General features: G+C 33.6%; 3 protein-coding genes across 11 annotated transcripts; 1 reads left to right on the plus strand and 2 right to left on the minus strand.

The window, feature by feature from the left end:
* Positions 1-3,558: 3,558 nt before the first annotated feature.
* On the minus strand, positions 3,559-10,679 carry LOC116337639 (mediator of RNA polymerase II transcription subunit 14). Of its 2 annotated transcripts, none has more exons than XM_031762332.1 (18): positions 10,281-10,679; positions 10,026-10,158; positions 9,780-9,952; positions 8,930-9,693; positions 8,487-8,854; positions 8,192-8,402; positions 7,854-8,116; positions 7,620-7,782; positions 7,507-7,542; positions 7,291-7,398; positions 6,899-7,200; positions 6,486-6,808; positions 6,280-6,420; positions 6,002-6,204; positions 5,874-5,933; positions 4,971-5,185; positions 4,447-4,890; positions 3,559-4,364 (listed from the first exon to the last, which is right to left on the minus strand). In XM_031762332.1, exons 1-18 carry the CDS (start codon positions 10,436-10,438, stop codon positions 3,951-3,953), a joined length of 4,479 nt encoding a protein of 1,492 aa, XP_031618192.1. In that variant the 5' UTR covers positions 10,439-10,679; the 3' UTR covers positions 3,559-3,950. The 2 variants fall into 2 exon arrangements, with proteins under 2 accessions (XP_031618192.1, XP_031618191.1); XM_031762331.1 differs by having other exon boundaries at positions 6,893-7,200.
* Positions 10,680-11,279: 600 nt separating this feature from the next.
* LOC116337816 (protein RUFY3) lies at positions 11,280-17,671 on the minus strand. Of its 4 annotated transcripts, none has more exons than XM_031762716.1 (9): positions 16,405-17,042; positions 15,558-15,901; positions 14,760-15,193; positions 14,440-14,681; positions 14,103-14,370; positions 13,869-14,009; positions 12,634-12,731; positions 12,034-12,508; positions 11,281-11,963 (listed from the first exon to the last, which is right to left on the minus strand). In XM_031762716.1, exons 2-9 carry the CDS (start codon positions 15,868-15,870, stop codon positions 11,814-11,816), a joined length of 2,121 nt encoding a protein of 706 aa, XP_031618576.1. In that variant the 5' UTR covers positions 15,871-15,901; positions 16,405-17,042; the 3' UTR covers positions 11,281-11,813. The 4 variants fall into 4 exon arrangements, with proteins under 4 accessions (XP_031618578.1, XP_031618576.1, XP_031618577.1 ...); XM_031762717.1 differs by having other exon boundaries at positions 15,612-15,901; positions 16,405-17,041; XM_031762718.1 differs by lacking the exons at positions 15,558-15,901; positions 16,405-17,042 and adding an exon at positions 17,122-17,671 and having other exon boundaries at positions 11,280-11,963.
* Positions 17,672-18,276: 605 nt separating this feature from the next.
* Positions 18,277-24,816, plus strand: LOC116337817 (zinc transporter ZIP13 homolog). 5 transcript variants are annotated; one of them, XM_031762725.1, is made up of 6 exons: positions 18,305-18,905; positions 22,042-22,526; positions 22,660-22,756; positions 23,099-23,218; positions 23,300-23,707; positions 23,780-24,816. In XM_031762725.1, the coding sequence occupies exons 2-6, from the start codon at positions 22,410-22,412 to the stop codon at positions 24,112-24,114; spliced, it is 1,077 nt and encodes a 358-aa protein (XP_031618585.1). In that variant the 5' UTR covers positions 18,305-18,905; positions 22,042-22,409; the 3' UTR covers positions 24,115-24,816. The 5 variants fall into 5 exon arrangements, with proteins under 5 accessions (XP_031618580.1, XP_031618585.1, XP_031618581.1 ...); XM_031762720.1 differs by having other exon boundaries at positions 18,277-18,905; positions 23,099-23,707; XM_031762721.1 differs by lacking the exon at positions 18,305-18,905 and adding an exon at positions 21,680-21,767 and having other exon boundaries at positions 23,099-23,707.
* The last annotated feature ends 1,337 nt before the right edge of the window (positions 24,817-26,153 follow it).

Genomic DNA, 26,153 nt, shown 5'->3' on the forward strand with positions numbered 1-26,153 from the left:
ATCTTTGACATTCAATCTTATATTACATATATACTCAATTGGATGCTCAACATAAAAAAATATGATAATAATAATGACACACGCCGAAACAGAAAGAGAGAGAGAGCACCAAAAATTCAGCATATGATAATGATTATTCGAGACATTCTATTGAAATTGTTTCTTCGTTCATTCCATATTCGTCTAATTGTGATAAGAATCTTTGCAGATGAAAAAAGTGTATTTTTCTTAGGATGTTTTTTTCAATGTCTCTTTTATATTGGGCATTTAAAAGAAAAAACTTTGAAGGGCCAGACAAACTATGAAGCGCGTAATATGAACAAAGTTTTCACAACGAAAATAATTTGTATAATATGTTTATTGTTATCGACTACAATTATGGTATGTTTTTGCCGTTTAATGTATGTTCGTGAGCTAAGTCAACAAAAAAATTGCTGAATGGATTATATTGAAAGTCTTTTCTCGCCCTTTTCAATTACGTTCATTGATTCGATTTTTTCTTTTCATATTCACTGTACAACCAAATGTATAATAATACTAACACTGACGCTGGCCTGTCTCTTATGTTACATATCAATATTTATAAATATGAATCGATCAATTTGAAAAGTTTTGAACGGTAATTCCTTACATGATGTGTATCTAAGCATTGAATTTTGTTCAAAACATGTAGTAAATACGACATTTATGAGTTCGTAAAGATATGCATAACAAGTGGAATTTTTTATTTGTTTTGTTTTGCATGCCTTCATTCATTCATTCGAAGCCGTTTATTTGAGAAAAAAGGGCGAACTAAACTTACAAATAGTTTCTTCAGTTAACATAATAAATAATAATTTATTCTATGACAATATCATTGCAATGAGGTGATTTCGATGTCTGTCAAAAAATTGCGATTGTTTTGGTTTTTGGAAAGAAATCGTATTGAAAACAAAAAGTAGCAGTACATATTTATCCTCGTAAAAATTGTGAAAATAGCACATGACTGTAACATTGGGGAATGCGTTTAATTTGGTCTTTCATATTTGGTTTAATCAATGAACTATTTGACATTTGCTTACTTTCTGATATAATGCAAATCAAAACTGTAAATTAAAGCTTGTAATGCAATGACATACAATATTCAAAATTACGTGTCTATAAATGACTATTGGCGCATGTTTCAAAATTGGTCTCATGTTTTTGAAAGAAAAAGGACCATTTTAACAGTTAAAACATTTTGTGTCCAATAAAGTTCATAAAACTGTGAGACATGTTATCTTTATTTTGAACTTTAGAAAAAAAAAGAGATTAATCGATTTAGTTTATGTATTGCATTTTGTCGAACACGAATAGTTCATCGGCATAGAAAACGAAATGATAAAAACATATTATTTGTAGCACGGAATATTGGAAAAAGTATGAAGAAAACGACGAAACAGCGATAGAAATGCATAGAATGTATGAGTGAGGGTGTGAGGTCACAATCAAAGACAATAATAATACCAGAACAAATTGAACTTCTGATTGATGAAATAGCTGTGTTCAATACTTGACATTTGGAATTTCAATCGTTCGATTAACGATTTTCCCACTCATTCTTTTCATATCTATGACTTTCGTCTTTTTTTTTATTTATTCTTGCAATTTTTCGATTTTGATCACTGGTAAAGTAATAAGTTATTCAACAAAAATGATTATTATGATTGCAAAATGTGTCTAGACTATTGTAACATCACTGTAAAAATCTATGATGCGTTATTGCCTTTTTTAATCTCACACTCGTTCTCTCTTAGAAAATAGATCTTTCGTGTCCGTATTCTACAAAATACATAAAATCAAAAAAAAACTTTGATACATAAATTCAAAACTATATATTTGTTTAGCGCTTTTTTAACAATTTCCATGCTAAAATGTCAACATGCAAACAAAGTTTTTGTATCAAAAGGACATGTCAAATGTGCAAAAATATACATAAAAACAATTTCTAAGGAAATCGTATGTATCCGCGAAAATATTCTCTGAGATATGACATTTAAAATTGAAAACTGAAAATATGAATATAACAATGTGGAATATCAAGCATTCAAGCATTCGGAATAGCAAGCATCATTCACTATGCGTCGCATTGTGATGCTTGCTATTCCGAATGCTTGTGGATTATGCTTTATGCCAATAACAATGTCAAAATCTACAGAGATAAAAACACAATTCCAGCAAGCGCACTTTCAGCAGCAAAAAATTTCATGTTTTGTATGATTTGAATGCTAAGGCGATTATTAATTGCCAAAATAGATTTTCCTAACTGATTTGGGTTATTTTCATATTTTTTTTATCTTTTCTCCGCTCTTGTTCAAGAAATCGTCATTTACTACACGCTTGGTGGGAGCAGCTCCTGACAAGAAAAGTAGGAGCTTCTTGTTTGCTAAGTAGGCGAAACGCTTCACAGGATTTCATGCCTGATAAACGCGGAATTATCATACCAATTCGAACTTATGCACAAACCGTTGTCATTCCTGATTCAAATTCAATTGCACCCCGTTATTGACGTACATGTGCGTGCGTATGTGTTTTTATTCTGTATCAATTTATTCAACCTATGTTTATATTGCTCAATATGTTTGGAGCTTCATTTCGTTGAACCAAATAATAATAATCATCATCAAAATTTCAAAATTATATTTTTCTTCTTGCTTCAAATTATGTTCATGTCTTTCGTAGTGTATGTCTTATTTCTCTATATATACTTATATATTTGCTTGCATTGAGACAAACAATTCAAACAAGTCTTTGCAATATTGCTCTCTCTCTCTCTCACACACAAACAGACTTATGGTCTCTACATCAATGTAGAATCCAGCTTGATCTTCAATCCATGCCATTATTTGCGCGCAAATATTTTTGCATGTTATACATGTTGTTTGCAAGCGTTTTCCTGCGCTCGTTTCTATTTATGTTGTACTGAAGTCAAAATATATGCACAGTTGATGTCAAAACATGTCAATACACAGAAAATGTTATACTCTAAATAACAAAATACACCGAATTGATTTTGATCTGTACACTTTGAATTTATTAAACTATTCAAACAAAATGTTCAAACTATTTCTCCTGTTTTCATTCCGCTGCTCACATTTTCTTGAATAATAAATACATTTGCCAAATATATGATTTTTTAGTCGCTTCTCAACATAAGGTAATTGATTTCGCTGAAGTTTCAGCTATGCAAACAGTATTTAAGACATTCATGAGGTTGAAAAGAATGTCAATAATTGATTTGTTTTGGATTCACTTTCTGATTAAAAATATTATGCATATGGCATAAGGATGCATTCCATAGTTCAAATGTGTTTCAAACGATTTTTCGCCGCCACAAAACGAGTGATATAATAACATGATCAATAAGTGAAAAAAAGACAAAATAATGCTTGTTTTTGTATGTTTGTTCTTTTCGTCAGGTATATGTAGAAATAAAATTGAGGGCGCTTTCGTCCACCCATTTGGTTCCATGAAAATAATAAAAATAATAATCATTAAGAATACATAGATAAATAAACCGTACGCATTGGATAAAATGTGTTTTGATCTGTACATGTCTCTTTATTATAATATTAAAACGGAAAAAATAGTCAGTTCATCAACAGTTTTCATTTTAAACGCTGTGTTTGTTTTGTTCCTTTTATTGATGTTATTGTTATACTTTTATTACTATTAAAATTATAAATTTTTTCATGTTTTTTGTTAAAAATAAATATTCCTACTAAATCTTCTAGTTCATCTCTTTTTTGTCCTTTGTCAAAATGATTCAATTTTGCTGGAGTGTCAAGCAATTTGTCAATATTGAATGCTGTTAATTAAATTTAGAAAATAATTCGACCAATCGATGCTTTTTTGAATGGACGATTTTTCATGCAATTTTTCTATTCTTTGTTATCATTTCACAGAAATATCTACTATGTGCAGACGGTGAATCATACGCCTCCCATTCCGCCATACGGTTGTGGTTGAACTGGTACACCAATCGGTGGTGCATTTCCCGGCTGATTCATTGCTTGCATTGGTGAATGCATCATTGGATTTGGGCTGGCACCCATTGGTGATGCTACACATTGATTTGGCAGCACCGGTGATATTTCGTTTGGCAAAATAAAATTCATAAGAAGATCACGCACAGCAGGGAATAAAGAACATTCACCACTGTGAGCTGTATACTCTGCGAAACGCTTAAGATGCTCATTGACTGCATGCACAACCGGTGATTGTACATTCTCTCTGCTCACCAATTGTGTTAGATTTTTGGTAACAACATGAACCAACGGAAGCACTAGTGTCACCGAATCTTTCCATTCAATGCCAGGCATATATGGTACACGAGTCAATTGTAACTGAAATCAAAATTAAAATTTACGATGATATAAAGATATCAGATCATGTATATAATTAATAAAAAAAAAATTGAATACATACGAAAAATAGAATCTTTTCACGGCAAGTCAGAACAGCAGCATTTCCAACTGGAACCACTTGAAATGATGACGCTGACGGTGGTACACGCATACACAATTGTAAATTCCATTTTGCCGTCGGCTGTAATAGGTCCGGTTGCAGATCTAAACGCATCAATTGTACAACATCCTTAAGTACAATCGGTGGCAGTGTTAATGTTTTACCAAAACCGCACAGTGTAGATGGTCGATAGGGTGGAGCAGCCACTCGAAAATCGAAAAATTGCTCAATCACTAGTAATTCGTCGGGGCTCCATTGGATTATTGGTTTTCCCGCATCGTTTGGTGCCGGTGACACTTTTATATGCAGCGATTGCATGTGCATCGGATTCAAAAATACTTGACACTGTAATGTTTCCGCTTTGAATAACACAACGCCTGGCTCATTCGATGTAATATATTGCAACTGTAAATAAGAATATTTACAAATTGATTCACAATCATTTATGAAGGCTAAAGAAATCGTAAAGACATTTAAATACGTACCGCTTCGTCGGATTGAATAAGCCGCTGCAAATTTCTTCTCATCGATACACAACCCAAAAACCGCTCTAATGGACTCAATTCGGGTCCCGGAATATCTTTTTGTGGATGCGCACATGGTCGACAGAGAGTATCGAGTGCTTCATGAGTTAATAATGTTGGCACCGCACCGGCCCACGATCGAGCCGGAATTACTCGCGATAAATGTGGCGCATTGGCTGTTTTTTTTTTTTAAATAAATTTGAAGAAATAAACGGTAATTTAAATACAAATAATCATTTGAAAAAATAATTTAAAAAATCTTAATTATATTTTACAGTCAGGCGATATTTTCACCTTTCACATTATTTTAATGATATTATTTGTAAATTGATTCAATATCGACCCGATGACAATTACCTTAACCGAATGTATAATTTATTTCAGATTGAAAATCGGTTTTATAATTGCGTTTGAAATGAATTGGGTGATTAAATTGAATTCAATTTTGTTATAGTCACAAAAAAGAGACATTTCAAATAATTCAAATGACCTAAGATAATAAAAATCTTAATATTCCATTCATAATGTTGATTCATTATCGCAGTGGGGTTTTTTCAGTATTTCTAAAAATATATTTGTGCCGAAAAGTGTGTCATTCAGAATCGTACATGTTTTTTTTAAAACTGAATTTAAAATCAAATTTTCTTATCACATGCCTGATAGCAATGAAAATTGACTCCTGACCAAAAATATGAACATTGTAATTTAATTCTATCAACGTAAAATTCATCTTGATTGACCACATATACATATTTGTAAGCAAATATCTTTGACAAAATCTGGCCCATAAAAAAATGTATCCAATTTTGTCTGATGATAATAAGATTTGATGGTCGAAATATTCTTATGATATGTCATATATACCTTGAGGTTGCAATTTATGTTCTGGACTCTGTCCAGGCCGTGGTGAAGGCCGTGGTGATCCTGATTGAAATAAATAAAATACAGATTTTTAGTATCGATTTGTTAGAAATTAAATGTAAAAACGTTACCTGGCCAATTGGCAGCAGCTGGTGACATAGCCGCAAATGGGCTACTGTCAGGATGTGATTGCATATAAGCGAGATTTGGGCCAGGTGAATGAGCAGTCATTGGGCTCGGTTGTGGATTGAGTGGACTTGATGGCATAAGATTTCCACTAGGTGATGGATGAGGTAATTGTGGATGTGATCCAGGTGGTGAAGTCATGTTAAAGCTAAAAAATACAATTTTTTTAAGTTTTTTTTTCAAATCATCTCTCCATAACTACTGATTTGTAAATGGCATTTACCTGCTATGTGGATGACTTTGTCCAATCATGTGTGGACTAGCTGGCGTATGTGGATTTGAACTTGATGGTGGTGTGATTGGCTGTTGAAAACGCAGGCCAGCATCACGTGGACTTTGTGGTGGTCTTAGACTTAAGTTGGAACTAAAAAAAAAATCAAATCCATTTTAATCGTAATTTTTTTTTTTCAAATCCAACACTTGACATACTTATAAAAAGGTGATGAACCGCCCGCATGTGTGTCTTCCATTGTAATCGGTGATGGTGGGTTGTCATCCTCCGATTGTGATTGTCTTCGATAGACGGCCGATTCGTCGACATATTTCGATAGAAAACCCTTAAGACCTTGTGTTGGTGTGAACTCTTCCACCACATTGCTACGATCAAATCTACTATATGCACCATCTCTGATTGAAACTAAACCACCACCTCGAAATCGAATTTCCATGCAATACATTGTTTGATATGAAACACGCAGCAATGTGGGCGATTGAGGTAAAATACAAAATGACAGCACTGGATTCAATGGTCGCTACAAATGAAGAGTGAGAGTGGACGGAAACAATTTAAAATTAGAAATGTTGTTCAAATTGAGGAAAATAAATGTTAAAATCACATTTACTGGTATTCCTAATTGCGGAATAATCGGTAGTTTTGCAATGGAACTAAGCGGTTGATATGTCTCGTGTATAATATGCACTATTTGCGATAAATTGTGATGTCGATTGAGATGCGCCTGTAGTTGTTCACGCATTATTGTATGAGCATTTATCGCTGTATTGCCACCATTGAAAATCATTTTGTATTCCTTTGATTTTGTGCACCAGAATATACTGACAGTGACCTCTTTATTTGGCCCATATCCAATCAATAAATTCGTATACGAGTACGATTTAATCACAACGAAATTTTGCAAATTCGCTTCTATGAGAACAAAAATTGAGAAACAAACAATTTATTCAAAAAAAATTCAATAAACATTCGACAAACGATGGAAATATAAATGGGACGTACCGTTTTTGAATTGCTCAGCGAAATCATGAACCAATAGATACAAATAGACTATTTTTGACCAATCGTTCAGCAGACTATCGATTGTATGATTTACAGTATCAGTGGTGCCTACGGGATAATCGCAAAAGAATAGAAATTATGATAATTAAGTAACATATAATGGAAATCAAATTGAGCTCCAACTAAAAGAAAAAATAGAAAAAAAAAATATAGTACCCATATCATACTGGAACAATATTGGACGACGCTTTCCTAAAACATACAATTACCAATCAGTTTTTTCTTTCACATTTTAAATTATCATTCAGATGCGTGGAAAATAATCATACCTTGTTCGCGATGATGTTTACTTTTCAAAGGTGTTTCAAAAAAGATGATTTCTACTGTCCAGAATCGTGAACTGTTGTTCTTAATATGCGATCGAATCGACACCGAAAGCAAACGTTTCATCAAAGCATTTCGAACTGCTTGATCTATCTTTGGAATGGACTTCTGCAAATGAACAAATGAAAAAAATGATTCAAACAGTTTTTGACAGAGTTTTGCGAAAAAATACTACAAACCTTGCTATCAGATGGCTTTACTTCGGGCATTGGAAGTGTCAACAGTTTTAATACCAAACTGGTTGAATTGGCTTCGATTTGTAGTCCAGTGTGATTAACTTTGCGCTGACTGAGTGCTTGAGCCAATGCAAAGAATGGCAATTTCTCGTCGCACATTGCAACTACATGCGCCAATTCAGGTATGAAGTAGGCCGGATAAATGGTTTTCGGCTGTTTGGAAGCTGGTCCATCAATCATACATTGCTTACGTTTATTCGATGTACCTAACATTTGAAAAACAAAAATGATCCGCGAGTTAATAACAAGAATGAAAAATAAAAAAGATGTTGATGTCATACCATCAAGATAAGTTCCTGGTCCATGTGTTGCAGTGAACGTATCAAATTCGACCATCGATTGAACGGTCAAGTATTTTTTTGGTACATCACTTTCGGATTGGTTTGATTGGTTTCTTGGATCCTCATCAATGGCAATGTGCTTTACAAAGATTAAATGAAATTTATATTCCATTTCACACGATGTATTTGGCTTCTCCTTAATTTCCACCACCTGAACATTAACCAAAAATGAAAATATATTATTTCATCTGCAAAAAAGAAAGAAGCAAAGGTAAGAGAAAGAAAAATTACACACCAAAATGATATTTGAGTGTCGATGTAGTTTGATGAATATTTTATGTCGGCCAGTTCGTGCCAGTGCTGGATCGGGTGCATATAGCAATGGTAAAAGTTCAAAAGATGTGGCCGGCAAATGTTGGAGTGTCTTTTCACATCGTCTTTGTGTTATCCAATATCGTAACTCGCTAACGTATTGTGGTAGTTTATTTATATCGCTATTTAAAGCTGATTCCAGTTCTGGAATTACTGTACAATTAAGATGTTTAGGCACATGACATCGCAACATTCCTGTATGCGTATCAACAGTTATGTGAATTTGTTCGGCTCGAAGGCATGGGCTCAATACAGGAACGGTAAGAATGGCTGGCGTTCCTTGTAAGTGATCTAAAAAATTGTAAATTAATCATTATTTCTCAATTCAAAAGATGAAAATAAAATCGAAATGTTATTGGTACTTACAATCAACGTCTTTCAAAAATGTTTGAAATTCAGCTTTGATGTCATTGAGACGGGCAAGTGATCGAATATAAACCGTGTGTACCAGTAATCGTTCAATTGAAAGAAGATCACAACGAACGGCTCGATCGGCGACCTCAGTTGATTCTTTAGCACCAATTGATGGCATATGTAGCACGGCCAACGGTCTTGCACTATCACTTGGATCGGTTTGCACTGTAAATCGATAGCCCATTTCGGATTTTGGATCTTTGCTCGTCAATTCACGCCAATATGAAACGGTTAATTTTACACCTGGCACATATTCATCCACATGAATATGTTCGTCCAGCCGATCGATTTTCAGACGCAATGTTTGGGTATAAAGCACTTCTAATTGCAACAATTGACTGAATGAATGCAACACATTAAACACTTCAGTCAATGCATTTGGACTTTCCACTAAACGCGCTTGAATCAATTGATGAATATAGTTCACTTGTAATGTATGTACCAATGCCTTTCCATCGCCGGTTTCCTTGTCCTCCACCAAAATTTCAATTTCCAACAAACGCCATGGTATATCCGGACCGTCACCCATCACCGTTAACGACACCGCGAATTCATGGTCGACGTGAAATTTGACACGTCCATTTTCAATTTTAAATTTTCGCATTTGTGGCAATAGGTGACTCGTTACCAAACGATGCTGTATCACTTGATTCAAACGCAACAATGTTTGTCGTTTTTCACTCGGCGTTATTGGATCGGGTGGCACAATTTTTTCTCTGAAAATTGAAATTGTCAAAAAAAAAAAAATTGTCGGGGGTGAGTCAGAAATTAAAACAAGTGTTATTGTTAAAATATTTGATACCTTATGCATGTGGGCAACCGAGAATAGGTACCAGTTGTCAGAATCTCAACAGCAGCTGGTATATGAAAATTCGGCAAACGGGCATGGACCAAGGTTTCACGGGCCATTCGTGCCAATGTATCGGCTGTATCGACAAAAAGCATTGATTGCTTGTCCAAAAAGTTCATAATGTGCTGCAATCGAAACGAAAAACACACATTTATTTATTCGAATGAATTTCGAATTCATTTATATATCAACACTTACGGAAGATTTATCCACTTTTGAAGCCGAATTAGCCCATTTTACAAGTGCTAATAGACGAATAAATAGTTGCCTCGTTCTCGCTGAAAAATTGTAAATCTCAATTTTTCGCTCCAGATCGGTCTTTCTCGGCAAACTGCATAAAAATAAAAAATAAAAAAAATAATAATTTCATAACATATTTAAAAACATTTGTCATCTCATTTAAATTTGCGCTATGAGCCGCAATATGAGAATACTAAAGAAGAGAAAATTTACAGTTCTGCAAGAACGGTGAGCTCATGATAAGTTCTCTGTATGATAAAATCAATGAGCATTGCCAATGAGATGGTACCGCCTCGTGCTGCTTCATTTGTGAAGCCACCACCATCGGTTGCAGCCGCATTTTGTATACTCTCTAGTGGCTGTGGTGGCATAATATTTCAATTTTTGATTCGCAAGAATTTCTTTGGACTTCGGCCAAACAATATTTTGTGTTCAACTTTAAATCGGAATAAAAATTCACTAAATTCACTCAGTATGACACATTTTCTATTAGATTTCCTAGACAATTTGCTTTCGAATTTTTTTTTTGTTTTTGTCTTTCACACCGAATATATAGATATTAATATGGAGACAATCGGTGCGACACAACACAAACTCCAAGTGAAATAATAAATTTCGATAGTACGCTTCTGTCATTGAACTTATACAACGATGGCGCACCACACAAAAATGCTTTCCATTTCGACCGCTCGTACCAACATTAAACCATTAAAATATTGAATAATTGGATTAGAATGAGCGGCAAAGCAGTAAACATGCATAGTAAGTATTTTAAAATGATTAAAGGCAATGGGAAATGGTGAAAAAGGCATTCGAATGGAAAATGTTCAATGAAATTTACTTTATTTGGTGAATATAAATGAAAATGTTGCATACATATGCATACATTTTGTTCAAATTACATTTAAGAACAACAGATGGTGTTAGTGTCGCCAGATATTTGACGCAAAACTCAATTTGACATTACTCTCATTTCGCCGCAAAATCAACGAATCAAATACAAATATATACATTCTGAGACACTTGTGTTTATTTACGTGCTCGTGTTTTTTTTTTCTTATTTACATTTTTAAACTTGTACTTTGTAACAGAAGTGACTTCCCGTCGTGAACTAGTCTATAAAAATGAACTGAAAAAGCGTTTAATTATTATTTAGAATTGAGAATAAAAATGCCGGTCACTTTATTATAGTTAATTTATTTTATCAATCCAATAAAATGAAAACTGCTATACTTCTTTGACTTCAGAATAATTCAACATTTCTATAATTTTTTAAAAAGGACTTGTCTTGACGATTTAATAAAATTTTATCTTCTGCATAATTCATCTGCTTCATATTTCAACAGATTAAATTATTATTAAAAATTCATTTTTGCGTAGCAAAATATATTCGATTTTCTCTCTGCTTTCTGTCTGCTTTGCATCGTTAATCATTCAGCCAGAAATCTTATAAATTTGTATAAAAACGTTTTCGTCGTTTCTCTTTTTCGGTATAAAAAAATTATCCATTTTTCTACTAAATTTTTTCTCCAATTGACTTATGTCTTTTAAATGTTGCTCTGCTATCAAAAGTTGACTCTTGACATTGTTGGACTTCTTAATAATCAAATATATATATATATATATGTATGGTAATATATAAGTAAACTTGTACAAAACATGATTAAACATATAGATTTCGAGGTCGTTGCACCGTAATTTATATTTTTTTTTAAAGAACGTGACTCTATTATATATTGTTGTCAATTATGTAATCCGGGCTGCATTTATGATTTGCCAACATCCATCACACACACGAACTGGCTTTTTCCCAATTTGGCCCTGGTCATTTGGAAGTGGTGCACAGCTGGCCGAACAACTGGCACAGAAGATAAAGCCACAATTTCGACAGTGATGCTGCGAATGATAGAAGTATTTCGTAAAAAGTGGTACTTTTGTTAAAATGTAAAACCAAAAATCACATTACCTTGCGTCGCGTAAGACTGAATTCTCGTTCGCATTTTTTGCAATTTGATGTTGATGCATCCGGTGTCCAAACACTGCCATTGGAATCACTGTTGATAAGCCGTGAAGTGGTTTGTTCGGAATTTTTCAATTTCTCTTGAAATTCGCTAACTTGTAATTTGCTAACGCTTAATTGGATGCCCAATTCTTCGAGAGTGATTTGCGCCTCCGACCATTGTTTCTTCAATCGTTCCAGATCGTTGCGCATTCGATCGTGATTTTTGATTTCATCGTTTAGCTGTTTGATTTGCAATTGCAATGCACTGATTGTGGCCAAAGCCTTTTGTTCTTTGTCTTGAAGATCAATACGCCATTCACGTTCGACACGCACATCTGTCTCACACCGTGATGCACGCTCTTCACATGCAATTACTTGCAACGATAAAGCTTGTGACGTTTCCTGTAACGCTGTCAAACTTTGAATTTCATTGGCATATCTAGAGAATAGAGAAAAAGTACAAACCGAAAAAATGATAAAGATATTAAACATTGTTTTGATAAAACGTTATCAAAATGGAAAATTTAAATAAACAAACAAATGAGATAACAAACAAAAACGTACTTTTTCTCAAGCTGAACAATGACATTGGCCATTGTTTCCTTTTGCGATTCAAGTTTTGCCAATAATTCGCTTTTATGCTTCAGTGATGATTCACACTCCTGTCGAAAATACAAATGAAAAACCAAACCAGATTTTAGCCAAAAACAACGTAAAAACAGAATTAAAATGAGACAAAGTTTGCTTTCAATTTATGACCGTTTATTTATCAATTTTCAACTTGACATATTCTTGTCAATTTTTTCTTCTCTTTCGCACGCCTGAATAAATGAGTTTGTAAAATATGTATGTATATTAGTTTTTATAATTAAATGATCTATAAAATCTCTCTTTCAAGCATCACCAATTCCATTTCGCGACTGTTGATATTTTAAACATTTTTATTTTCTTTCAAATTTTAGTTTCTTCATTTATTGACACAAAAATAATTGGAATTAAAGCAGGTGTTTGATTTGTAATGAAGCATTTATATATATATCGCTGAAAATGTTTGGCCTTATACTAAGCGACAACGATTCATTTATTCTCTTGACGATTGATTTATTTGTCATTGAGCTCAAAACACGATTATTTGGCGGCATTCTTGGTGTTTACATCTTTTATGGCGCTTGTATCTGATGTATTCATAGCGATAGCTGCCTGAGTCTTTGACATTGACGATGACGTCGACGCCAATTCGCTGCTGGTCAACGAAGCTGATGGAGATTTTCGGATTTTATTCGCATTAAATGGTGGAATTGGATCAATATATGGCTTTTTAATGGGTGGTCCGCTTTCCGATTTTTGTTTACTTAATTGCGTTGCAGTCTTTTTACCATGTTCTTCTGAACTTTTATTTTCGAGCGTTTGTAAAAGTTTACCAATTTGGGAGGCTTTTACTTGAAGACGTGCAACCATATCACCTTTTTGTGTCAGTTCGAATTCGCACTCCTTTATTAGATCAAAAATAGATTTTTGATATTTGTTCAGTCTTTGTAAAAAAATAAATTGGGGTTGTTTTTTTTTTTGGATTGCAATTTGTTTTTCAACAACAATCTCGATCAAATCAATATGGGTTCAACCAAATTAGCTTCGATCTAACGACTAAAAAATTATTGAAAAAAAAAAATATATTTTCAAACTGAAAAATCATAAATAAACGGAAAATTGTGGATGGATGTGATTGAAAGAAATTCGAATGAAATAAATAAAAATGAACCATTTTTATAGAGGAAATGGGCTGGAACGATTGCAGATACCTGTAACTTATTATACATTTCCAAATTAATTTGCTTGATATCTTCGAGTTGACGCCGAAGCGAGACTATTGTATCTTGTTTTTCGTGGATATCTTTTTCAAGCAGCTTCATGGCCATTTCCGTTTCGGCTTTCAACGAAATCTAATTTGTGAAATTATGAAATTTGGTGAATGCTTGCAAAATTGAAAAAAAAAAAAAAAATTGGGGAATTTTTTTGTTGTTGTTATCGTTTACTTGAAGTTCTAATTCACGTTCAATATCTAATCGCTTCTTTTTTTCGGTTGCTAATGCTTGTGCCATCTCTGGATCGATGTGATCGAGACCATTGTTTGGATTGTCATTCTTGGTACCGTCATTGCCTTGCTGTGTATTTCGACGCAATGCCAAATTTTCGGCTTGCAATGCCATTAAACTATTTCGTGCAATTTGCAAATCCTCTTTCATCAATGCATTTGTTGTGGTTAGACCTTCGACTTTCGATTGTAAATTACCAACGGTCGCACTAAAAGAAAATCAGACAAAACATTTTATGAATGGGAATTTTCACTTTGAGCATGCAATGCTAGCATACTTCAAATGTCGATTTAATTCTTCGATATAGTTCTTTTGGTCTAATACAGCTGTCATATTGCCGGCGGGCCCTTCAATTGCGGCCACATGAACATTTTCATCGTCGGGACTTGCACGGGAACTGGTTCGTAAATACAATGAAAAATCTATGACGCCTTGTTGTGAATCTAGATCTTCCTCTTTGAAACATAAATTGCAGTCGATCACATTCAAACCGACCAAAATGCCCATTATTATAACGATCTGGAGTTGAACAATATTAAAATTAAAAGTTAAATATAAAAAATGTTTTTTTTTTTTTTGCTTTTAAATTGTAATTACTTCGTCGCTCATCATCAATGCATGCGGTTCATAGTATTCGGCCAATGCTTCGTCTTTGTGTTCCATGAGTGCTTGCAAATAGTCGGCCAATTTTTTTTGCATCAATGCAATGCGAAGCCATGCTCTGGCACGACCCATATGCGTTCGAACTGTTGGCAAATCTCGAACGCTGGCCGTTATATCGTGAGCTTCATAACAGTATTTTTCAACACTCTGTAAAATATCCCAGAGCTCTTTTTTCGGACCGAGCAAACCTTTCTTTGGCTTTAGCCCATGTCGCAGCACATGCTCAAGTACAATGAAAAAATGCTGCAACGGCAAATGATCTGAATCGAGCATTCGTCCAAATCGAATCGATTGCTCCAACAATTCCTTAACAACAAGCTTGCATATATTCACCAAATTGCTGCGTTCAATCGCTGCTGGGTCCCGTGCTACAAATAAAATTTCAGATATTTTGGTTTCGATTTAAAAAAAAAACGTTTTTGATTTCAAAAAAACATTAATTTTTGATTAAAAATGGAGAAAATTCAAAATTTTCAATCAATTTTTTGTCTTCATAATTTTCGTTTAGTGCTGCTAAAGCAAATAAAAATTGAAAAAAAAGGTACACATTCATTGTGAAAAGTAAAAACTAAATACAAAAATTGTGCAACGAAAAATGGCGTATTTGTTTCGATGGGGCCATTTCTCAACAATTTCTCTTGCAACCAATAAATAAAATACTCAAAAGGATGTTCTTTTTTATGGTGAAAAGAGAATAGACAAACATAAACCAAATCAAACCAAGCCACCTACAGTAATTGACCCAATCACGATCCAATTTGTCTTCGCATTTATTGTTTGCAATACCAAAGTTAGCCATCGTTCCAGCTTCATCGTTTTGCGCATTTGAACTCTCCTGTATATCTAAATCTTGTAATTCCTTTAAGCACAACCATTCACCATCCACCGATACACGAAAATTGCACAAATAAATTGTATCTTGTGCGCCAGCCACTTCTTCCATATCCTGATTTCCTCTGGGCAACGTTATCATTGTCGAATTATTATTGTGACTGGTGTTATTGTTATTGTTGTTGTTTGCGTTATTACTTGAGCCACCTCGCATCTTTGCTACTACATTCGAACACTTCTGACAGCTGCCACAGCCATAACCATAAATTTGAATAGAAAACATTGAAAAAGAAACAACGGGAGAGAGAGAGATAAGTTATTTTTTTCGATTCAATTCGAATTCGCAAATCATCAAACAATGTAAATAAAACAATGGACGACTAACAAATAACGACGCAAGTTGATTCAAGCGTATGTTTTTTTTTGAAAAAAAAAAAAAATGCAATTCTCGTATCAGATAAGATGGACAAAGAGAAACGATAAAATGTGAATCTTTATATTCAGTAAAAAAACGCGCTGTTAAACACAAAAAGCACACTACACTTTCGATTTCTATTGAAATACTAATACGATTTCGGCTTTGGCTTCAATCAACTAGCAAAACCGTATTGATTTGGTGTCGATTGAGTGTCTTTCTATTGTGTGTGAATCCACCATATGAATTTTATTTTATTCAATTGTAAAAAAATGCGGCTGATTTATTTTCACTGAATCTGATGTTTGATTGGTCAATTTGATTGAAAATTACCGTCAAAATAAATGGAATACAAGTGTTGCTTTGGTTTTCCTTCTTCTCTGTATTCCTCTTAGGTTTGTCGTTTACTGCGTTTGACTTTTTAAATATCGATTTTTTTCCACCCAGTTGTTGTATCACACTCAATGTGTATTCTTCTAACAAACGACTCACTCGTCCATTGCATTCGCGTATAATATGAACGCTTATATATGTGTGGATATATGAATGAGTGTGTTTATGTGGCTATCGCAAAAATAAAAAGAAGGGCGCTCATGGTGTTTGAGTGTTTATGCGCTGGCGCCATGCATAAATGGTATAAAGACTGTGTGACAATCCAATGTCGCATTGAATTAATGTGCAAAGCGTGTGTAAACGGTTTCACATGGCTGGCTGTCAGAATTGTTGTTCGAATTGCGCAAATCCAATAACACTGTGTTTATTGTTTACATCCGATGGAACTGAAGAATTCGGTACGTGGATTGGGTCATTTTATTCTATTTCGTTAATTTCACCAAATCAAAACCGTCAATCAAATCAAACGGATTGATATACAAACCAAAAATGTGATTCCTTCTCAATAATTATCTGGATTTTTTTTTCTTTGGCTTACTTTATATCAACTGTCAACTCTTCGGCACATTCCCAATCGAATGCATTTTATTCATGTGTGACAGGTTCATATAGTTCGGCACATTTGTCGAAATGAAATTTTAAAATAATTTTACTCACCGGATTGGAGAACCGGTGGTGATATAGTACTATAGCTGTCAGAACCATTGTCAAGTGGTTCGGTTTTGCTAGTTGATGCTAAACTGGTTTGTGACGTTCGACTTTCCGATCGAATTAAATTTCGAAGCGATGACAACGATGTTGACTTTTTTGGTGTACTATTCACTGTATTCACTTCTTCTTCACTTTCGGCACGAACATATAAATTTCCAATATTTTCACTCATATTGCACCAAAAAAACAAAAACAAAAATCACAATCAATTGAAAAACAATGTACCAACACTAAAACTACTATGGAATGGATGGAAACCGACCAATTTTTGTTTACACTATGATTACATTTGCAATGGGAAACAACTGTTGTTCATACAAAAATAAACAATGTATTTCAATGAATGTATTTCCAAAATGTTTGGCCGTAATATTTCATTTGACACTATTTTTTTTTTACAGACTCGAATTATAATTTACCGAAAATGTTGATCCATTTTTGGATCTCTAATTATCAATGATTCAAACAAATTTATATACAAATACATACACTACACAATTGATAATTAAAAAAAAAAAAAACGAAAAATGGGCAGATTTAGTGTTGAAAAACTGACTGCATAGATAAAAATAACAAACAACAATCACATTCGAAGACAAATCGGCCACTTGCAGTTAAATTAAAATTCATCTGTCATTTATTCATAATTCTTTTGATTATATTTTTTCTGTTTCTCTTTCGTTGTTGTATTTATTAAAATTCCGGAATCTCAGATTATGCAACTCAACGGGCCGGTTTCCACGGTTTTTTTTCTTTCAATTTTTTTTTGTGATTAAAAAAAGTTCATATAAATATTTTGTTGTGACGATAGTAAATAGAAGCAAAATTGGTGTACGTCGAACAAGAATGTCATCCATAAGTTTAGATGTGAGTGTTGCGTATTTGTTGACAGTTGTCTTTGTGTGTATGTGTTGATATTTTGTGAGAATTGGTTGGTAGCCGTGCATGCCATAATCAGAATTCAATTGTGCTATCCACAATTATAGATTCGACCAAAAATGAAGCAATTTCATTGACAAAACAAATTTCTATACAAAATCGGTTAACTTTATACAGTCAGCGATGATATTCGAATTGTTTTCTTTTTTTCTTAATTAACTGCGTAACAATATTCCGTGTCCATTTGAATTGTAAAACATAACCAAACAATTTGTTGTGTATAAACTGAACGGACGGTTGTGTTCGATTCTTATTCGAATAAATGTCAATGGAAAGCGCGACGAATTCAATCATTACAACGCAAAACCAACAATAACAATCATCCAGAAACACATACAAATAAGATGGAAATCGTATTTTTCTCGCTCATAACAATTCGATAGGCCAAGATATTATACATTCGAACACCACATCGAATGACACATCTCTTCTCTTATTTGTGTGCTAAATCCGGTCACACAGCTGATTTTGATAAAAGTGAAGAGAATGAAAAAAAAATGTGACATGTGAAATGAAATTCAAACGCAGTTGAGACAACAAAAACATTGAAGAAGAAGAAGCAGCAGCAGCAGTACAGACTGAATGAAAGAGAGAAAATAAATAGTGACAAAAAGTGTAGCACAGAAACAATGAATGTTTGTCATTCAGCAGTATGCACCAGTAGTGATCGTGTGTGAATTTTGATTTTGAGTGCAAATTTTATATTTTCTGGATGGAATTTGAAAACTCAATTAGCATATAATTTTGTGATATGATAGTGTAAAATCTCGAACACTTGTGTTTAGTCGAGGGTAAAGTTTTCTTCATTCTTTTTTTTATTCATTTTTGTTCGTTGTTGTTGTGATGATGTGTGTGTGTGATGTGTGAACTAAAAGGTTCGAAAATAACTATGATCGAATGTCAAAACCAGGAAACAATATCACTACACAAAATCGATTTGAGAGACACGATACAAGCAAAACAAACGATTAAATTGATTAATTCCGTTCACAGTGAATAATTGTCAATAATATGCATTCGATGTGTGTTTAAATGCGAAGAAACTGAACTGTGTCTTGGCTGATTAAAACAATTGTAATTTTGTTGTTGTTGTTGTTGTTGTTTTCATCTTGAATTTTATCAATTGCTATTTCGGAACGTATTGTTTTGTGTGCATCATTTTAAGATTCTTGACAAGCTAATTATAACATTCAAATTGACAATTTCAATTGCGTTTCGAATCGAATGTTTCATGTTAGTGCCGAAAACATTCATTCTTGTTTCGATTTGTTTCGCCTTATTTTTGTTTATTTATGCAAATGCCGCACAACGCGCGTGTTCATGTTGACTGTGTTGTTTTTTTTTCTTCTATTCTCTCTCTCTGCCTTTTCTTCTTCTTCTTCTTTGGTATTCAATTAATTCGAGTTCAATAAAATGCACTATGCTATGCGACACAACGATGTTCAATTTTAAATGGCGTTTTCTAACTTAATGGACTTTGTGTTGGTTGATTAAATGTATATCAATTTTCTGCGCAAGTGAATCATTTCGTATTTTATTTATTGTTTGTTTCAGAATTCCATTTCTCATCAAATTTCGAATGCATTTTTCCCCCAATGTGATAAATAAATCTGAATGCAGATAAAATAAACATCCTATCTAATATTTAAAATAATGCGTCATCACTTTCAAAGAGCGCGAATCTGCTGTCTTTGTTTTTCTCTTGTCAACAAAGAGTCATTGTTTCGTTCTTACTTGAGAATTTCAATTATTTATCAATTGTATGTATGTGCGTCTTTTTTTTACATTTTCATCGTTGGTGTTTATGAAAATGTGCCTATCAGTACGAATTTTTTGTTGTTGTTATTGTTTTATAAAGTAATTAACGGTAACTGTAATATTTGGATGTTTTTTGCTTGGATAAACAGTGCCAGTGTTTTGTGTGATAATGGCACATTGAAAAGGAGCGAAAAAAAAAACATTTAAAAATTGTATGTGCAATTATTCGACATTGTTCAAATACATTGTATATGACACTGTCGACTGTTTTATGATAAGGATTTATGTGTGACGATAAGATTAAATCGAAATTTGTTCATTAAACATATTTCACAATTTTTCTAAAATGCTGAACTCTTTTTTTTACTTTTTGCTTGTTAGTCGAAACAATCATCTATCAATTGATTTGCAATTTCTGTATATTTTTTGGAAAGAATGAACTTCAAACTCTCTCAATTTACACCAGCGACATTGTACAGTTAATCTTGTTTTACAATCAAACTATGCATAAATAGAATGTGGACGTTAACCGCAGTTATTCTCTCAAATGCCTGATAAGTGTTTCGCTCTCTTTTCTCTTTTTTTTTTGTTACTGCTAAATGTATGCCTTTGTCTTCCCTTTCGTTTTGCAAGCACAAAAGCGAGTGTATATTTCATGCACACACGGCAAAAATCAGCAATGATATTTTCGAGGAAAGAGAAATTAAAAAAAAAAAGATAGACGACGTTGTTGTTTGGTGACGTCGAAATGGCGTATTGGAAAGGATGCATTTTCTATGCTAATCTGTCGACAGAATCGCACGTACCAAATTACGTGGTTTTTTCCTCTCTACCGTGGAAAAAAGAAATCATTCATTATTGACGACAACAAACATATTTGAAAGGCGCAAAAATAACTCTGTCATCCGAACGACCTATGATTTATAGAAACATGAATGCCCAAATCGCGATAATTGATTGAACAATTCGGCACGAAAAGGAAATAAGTAGCTAAAATCAATTGCTTTATCGTTGTGTCGCATTGTAACGGATTACGAGTATCAACACTTTTTTATTTTATTCTGCCATTATTTATAGCTCCTCAAATTGAGCCCGTAATGGAATGAAATGTATGCTTCGCATCAACATAAAATACAACACACATACAACTCTTTAGACTTCACATTTAGTAATAAGTCTTTTGCTCGCTTGTACCGGTTTTTTTGGTGTACTCGAAGATTTGCAACACATTCCATAATTGTGTATATTTCGATTGTACGTTAATTCAAGTGAATTATGGTTCGGTAAATTGGCGAAATAAATTGTAGGAAACCAATTCAGTCAATGAAATTTTCATTCACGTTACACGAGATGTGTGTGTGTGTGTGTGTCTTTTTTTCGTTTTTGATCTTCTCTCATTGATTTTGCCAAACAATTTACACCATCTCTGTGTGTAGTCTCGATAGTTGCAGTGAAACCATTTTCAAATCACTACTGACACTTCTTAATGGTTGTTGTTGTGACATTGTTCGGGTGGCGGGTTTGTTGTCGTCGGCGGCGACAGCAGCGGTGGCGCGGCAACTTTATCACTTAGTAGCACATCTGATAGAGTCAAGCATTCTGGGCACTTGTATTTTTGTACGTGAGTTTTTATGAATCGCAATTAACTTTCAACTGGCTTATTGTCCCGTCTTTGTTACTCTTGCTAACCCATTCACTCGCTCATATTCTCGCCTGCTCTGTGTATTTCTCTCTCTCTCTTTCCCATATATTTTGTTTGTTTGTGTGTGTGTCTATTTCGTTCATTTTTCGTTTCTTGTCAAATCAAATATTGTTCATAAACGTTAAGAGTGGATCGCATGTGCCAATGATTCGGTCGTCAATTGAGTCGCGTTCGTTGCCTTAGATAATATCAGGTTGTGAATATAACTACTGCCATATAACCGCCGTTTTTCTCTCACTCTCATTTATCATAGTGTTTTGCAGTTGTTTGTTGTTTACTCAACCAAAAAGGGTGCAGAAACGACCTATTTACGATTATCGAATTAATTGCAACACATTTTTTTTATCTGTTTTAATTAAACCGTGCAAAAATCACATCTGTGCAATCATTTGTATAAAATATCAATATTTTTTCCACAGATTTTAAATAAATTTACCAATAATTCTATCATATTGATTTAATTCCAGATTGACTAAACCAAACGTTTTGATTTCGGTGGAATCACACCGCAAATGTGCACCACTTCCATTTGCGTATCCAATTTGTGTACAGCGCTTATTACAAATATTTATTGTTGTTATTTTATTGAGATAAGCCGATAAATTACCACGAAATGATGATGATATAAATGTGATTTAAGTGTGACAACTGAGAAAAAAATTAAGCTCATTTTTGATAAAACTCTGTTATTTCATTGTCACTACTCGTGATTTATGTGAAACACTATAATAACAACAGCAACAACAAGCGCCCACAACGACTACATAGGGATCAGGTGTTATTAAAAGGAAATCATCCATCCGGTGTGAGTTTCAGAACGTGAACAATTCTTGAGATGAATACAACACTGTCGCCAATCATGGATGAGACACTGCGTTACATTTACTCTGAAGTTATCGAACGTTACACACCTGAATATATCAAATCAATTGAATTTGAGTACACGCCATGGGTATGCTCTAGGGGCAATTCACTTAAAAATTACCTTTCTATTATTTAATAATTGTTATTGATTTTTTTTCGATTATTGCGATTATTTTCGATTATTTCAAATTAATTCTTCTCTTTTGTGATTCTCCCCTTAGGTATTCTCAATATTGGGATCCATCGTAATTGGACTTAGTGGAATATTTCCGTTGTTAATCATCCCGTTGGATGCGGGCGGTTCCCAATTTAATGATCGTAAGTTTCATCCGATTCATTTACCATTTGAAATATTTCACATTTTTTTCGCAACTGTGTATTGATTACTTAACCATTCAAACTGTTCGCCGATAAGTTTCGATCTATTGAGTGGCAATTCTTTATCAATTAAATTTATGTACGTGCCTATTGTTAATTTGTCGCGTTCACATGATTTATGATTCCCACGTTACCATTGAAATGTTCAAGTGCTGATACGACATTGCTAATCGATCATTTCATTAAAAAAAAAATTACCCTCGCCTGTTTAGTATGTGTGCTTAGGTTTTTATTCGATCTAAATCAATAATTTGAATTAATTTATATTTCATTTCAATGTAGCGGCTGAATCAAAATCTCTCAAGGTATTATTGAGTTTTGCCGTTGGTGGACTGCTTGGTGATGTATTTTTACATTTGTTACCCGAGGCTTGGAGTTCTGATCTTTCTCAAAAAACCGCAGGTAAATACAGTCAATTACAATACAAAGAAAAATTTAAACGGTTCTTGTTTTGTTTTTGTTTGCTTTGGTTCCGAACCATAGATGGTCATCCATCGATGCGAAGTGGCCTTTGGGTATTGGGCGGCGTTCTAATATTTACCATTGTTGAGAAAATATTCTCGGGTTATGTAAACGCTGACGAAAGCAATCCACAACCAAAATGTGTGGAAATTGCAAATTGTTTATTACGAAAAAGTGGTGGAAAAATTCCCGACAATAAAGATGGTTTGGTTTGTGCACAAAATGGTTCGTGTGACATTGAAGATGTTCCAAATGGATGCTTTTTGGCCGGAAAATCACACGAAAAGAAGGAAAATCAACCGAATAAAATTGCCGGCTATCTTAATTTACTTGCCAATTCGATTGACAACTTTACGCACGGTTTGGCCGTGGCTGGATCGTTCTTAGTTTCATTTCGTCATGGTCTATTGGGAACGTTTGCCATTTTGTGTAAGTTTTCATCAATGATTGAATATCGAATTTAATTTAATAATTTAACATATTTGTATGTGATATTGGTAGTACACGAAATTCCGCATGAAGTGGGTGATTTTGCGATTCTATTACGATCGGGCTTTAGCCGTTGGGATGCAGCCAAGGCGCAATTATTAACAGCTGGTGCCGGTTTGGTTGGTGCACTGGTTGCAATTGGTGGTACAAATGTGACGAGCGCAATGGAAGCACGAACTTCATGGATTATGCCATTTACAGCCGGCGGTTTTTTGCACATCTCATTAGTTACCGTTTTACCGGATTTACTCAAAGAGACCGATTCACGAGAATCAATTAAACAATTGTTCGCATTATGTGCTGGCATTGGTGTTATGGCTTTTATGACAATTGTTTTTGAATCGTGAGCACACACTATCACACTTTAAACGGTGTGTTTGTGCGTATGTCGGCCATCGAACTATATGGAAAATATGAATCACAAGCTCAAGTCACACAGCAAAAAAAAAAATAACAACAACAATATCATTTAAAATAAAAGTGGAGTGTATTTACACCACTTTGCACTTGTAAAATACTTTAGTTCTGATAATTACTCTATTATTACGTATTTCTTAAAAAAAAAACACAAAGCAATTATTCTTATTGTATTTGTCACATTAAGAATTTCGAATTGAAAGGGAACTGTTAAATCAAATTCTGTAGTGTGTAACTTGTGAACAAACTTTAGGCTAACCGTGATTAAATAGCAAAAAATAAATAAATAATTTGATTAGAAATGAAAATTGTTTACAAAAAAAACAAGCAAAATATTTTGTATAAAGGAAAGAACTGAACTGTAACCGACTATAGGCATACAAAATCACTAAAAGAAAATGAAACGATGCAACAGACTTGATCTGTTCCATCCTAAGAAACAGAAATTCAAACTGAACAAATCTTTAATATAGTGAATTTAGTTTCATAACTGATCAATATTCTTTTTTTGTATAACAATTAGTTAGTACATATTTGCCATATATGACTCACAAATATATTTCAACATGCTCAATTTGTTGCAATGCATAATTTGGTTTATGGTGCACGCCTTTGCCAGTATGCAAATCTAATTCAATTAGATTTTATATGGATACGTTTATTTTTTTTAGATAGATTTCAAGCGTTTCTCACACCATTTCTCTCTCTCATCAATTCAAGAAATATCGATGAAAAAGCGCATACCAAAAGGAAAAATACTTAGCCCTTCGATCGGGTTTTTGTGATAAGCAAACAAATTGAATTACCGAGTGTTTGTGTGTGAATCACCATAAATCATGATTAGATTTTGTTTTCTACATGTCTAAATATCCTTTTTATTCAATTGTTTTAATCGAACAATGATTCGATTCAGTTAATTCTACGAAAAAAAAACAATAACAAAATTTCAAGCAAATTTTTCATTAAATGTTATGTATACAAAATCGAACGGTGTTTTATTTTGATTATAAGTGTCGTATCGTTGTGCATCAACTATTATGACGTTTGTCAATGTAAGTGTATGTGTTTGTAAGTAGAACTTATGTTGTAATGATTTAAATGTCCAACGAATCTTCATTTAAAAGGCACTTTCAGTTGATCGAAACAATAAAAATCTTTTATTTTAATTTCGTGCCGTGAAGTCCAATTGACTTTTTCGATGTTCGAATACCGCCAAATTTCACAGTTTCGTTTTGTTTTTGTTTAGCATCTTTTGTGCGAAACATCTTAACTTTTTTTTCTTGCGAAATGTCATTCCACTTGGCGCCCAATCAATACACAAACCCTATCGATTGAATTTGTTTTACCATCCAAACATACAGACGTTTTGTATTGTGTGTGAGTGAACAAGTGCTAGAATGAGAAAGACACCGAGATCAGAACAAGTGTGATGCAAATATTAGTGACGATTCAGTTTACACTCGACTGTTCCGATGATTAGTACGCACACGTTTCAATTGTTCAAATTGTCGTCAAATTTTGTTTTAATTTCTCCGTCAGAGTTTGACGGCATCTATTCCTCTCAAAATTGGAAATTTTATTTCAATATTTTTAATTAGTTATTTATTACATATTTTATTTATATTTTAATCCATATTTGTGTTTGTTTGAATTGTGGTAAGTACGGCGAAGAAAGTGCGCGCAAAACTTTTTTTTTTCGTTTTTTGGTTATTTTTTTTTTTGTTGTTGAGCAAAAGAGTCATTTTGTGACGAGACAATAAATTCATCTGCTACTGTGATTACAGCGTTCAATGAAGACAGCAACGATTCATTGCCATGGAATCAATGTTCATTTCATTTTCAAGTTTTGAAATTGTTTTGTCTATAGAAATGATCCGTTAATCAAAGTGTGCTCTCTTCTAAATCTCTATTTCTCTCTGTTTCTTCAATTTTAGAATGATATTCATCCCACTGCGACGCATCTATTTCA

This window comes from Contarinia nasturtii, unplaced genomic scaffold (genome assembly GCF_009176525.2).
Source record: "Contarinia nasturtii isolate CC-2019 unplaced genomic scaffold, AAFC_CNas_1.1 Cnas_scaffold_285, whole genome shotgun sequence".
Lineage (NCBI taxonomy): Eukaryota > Metazoa > Arthropoda > Insecta > Diptera > Cecidomyiidae > Contarinia > Contarinia nasturtii.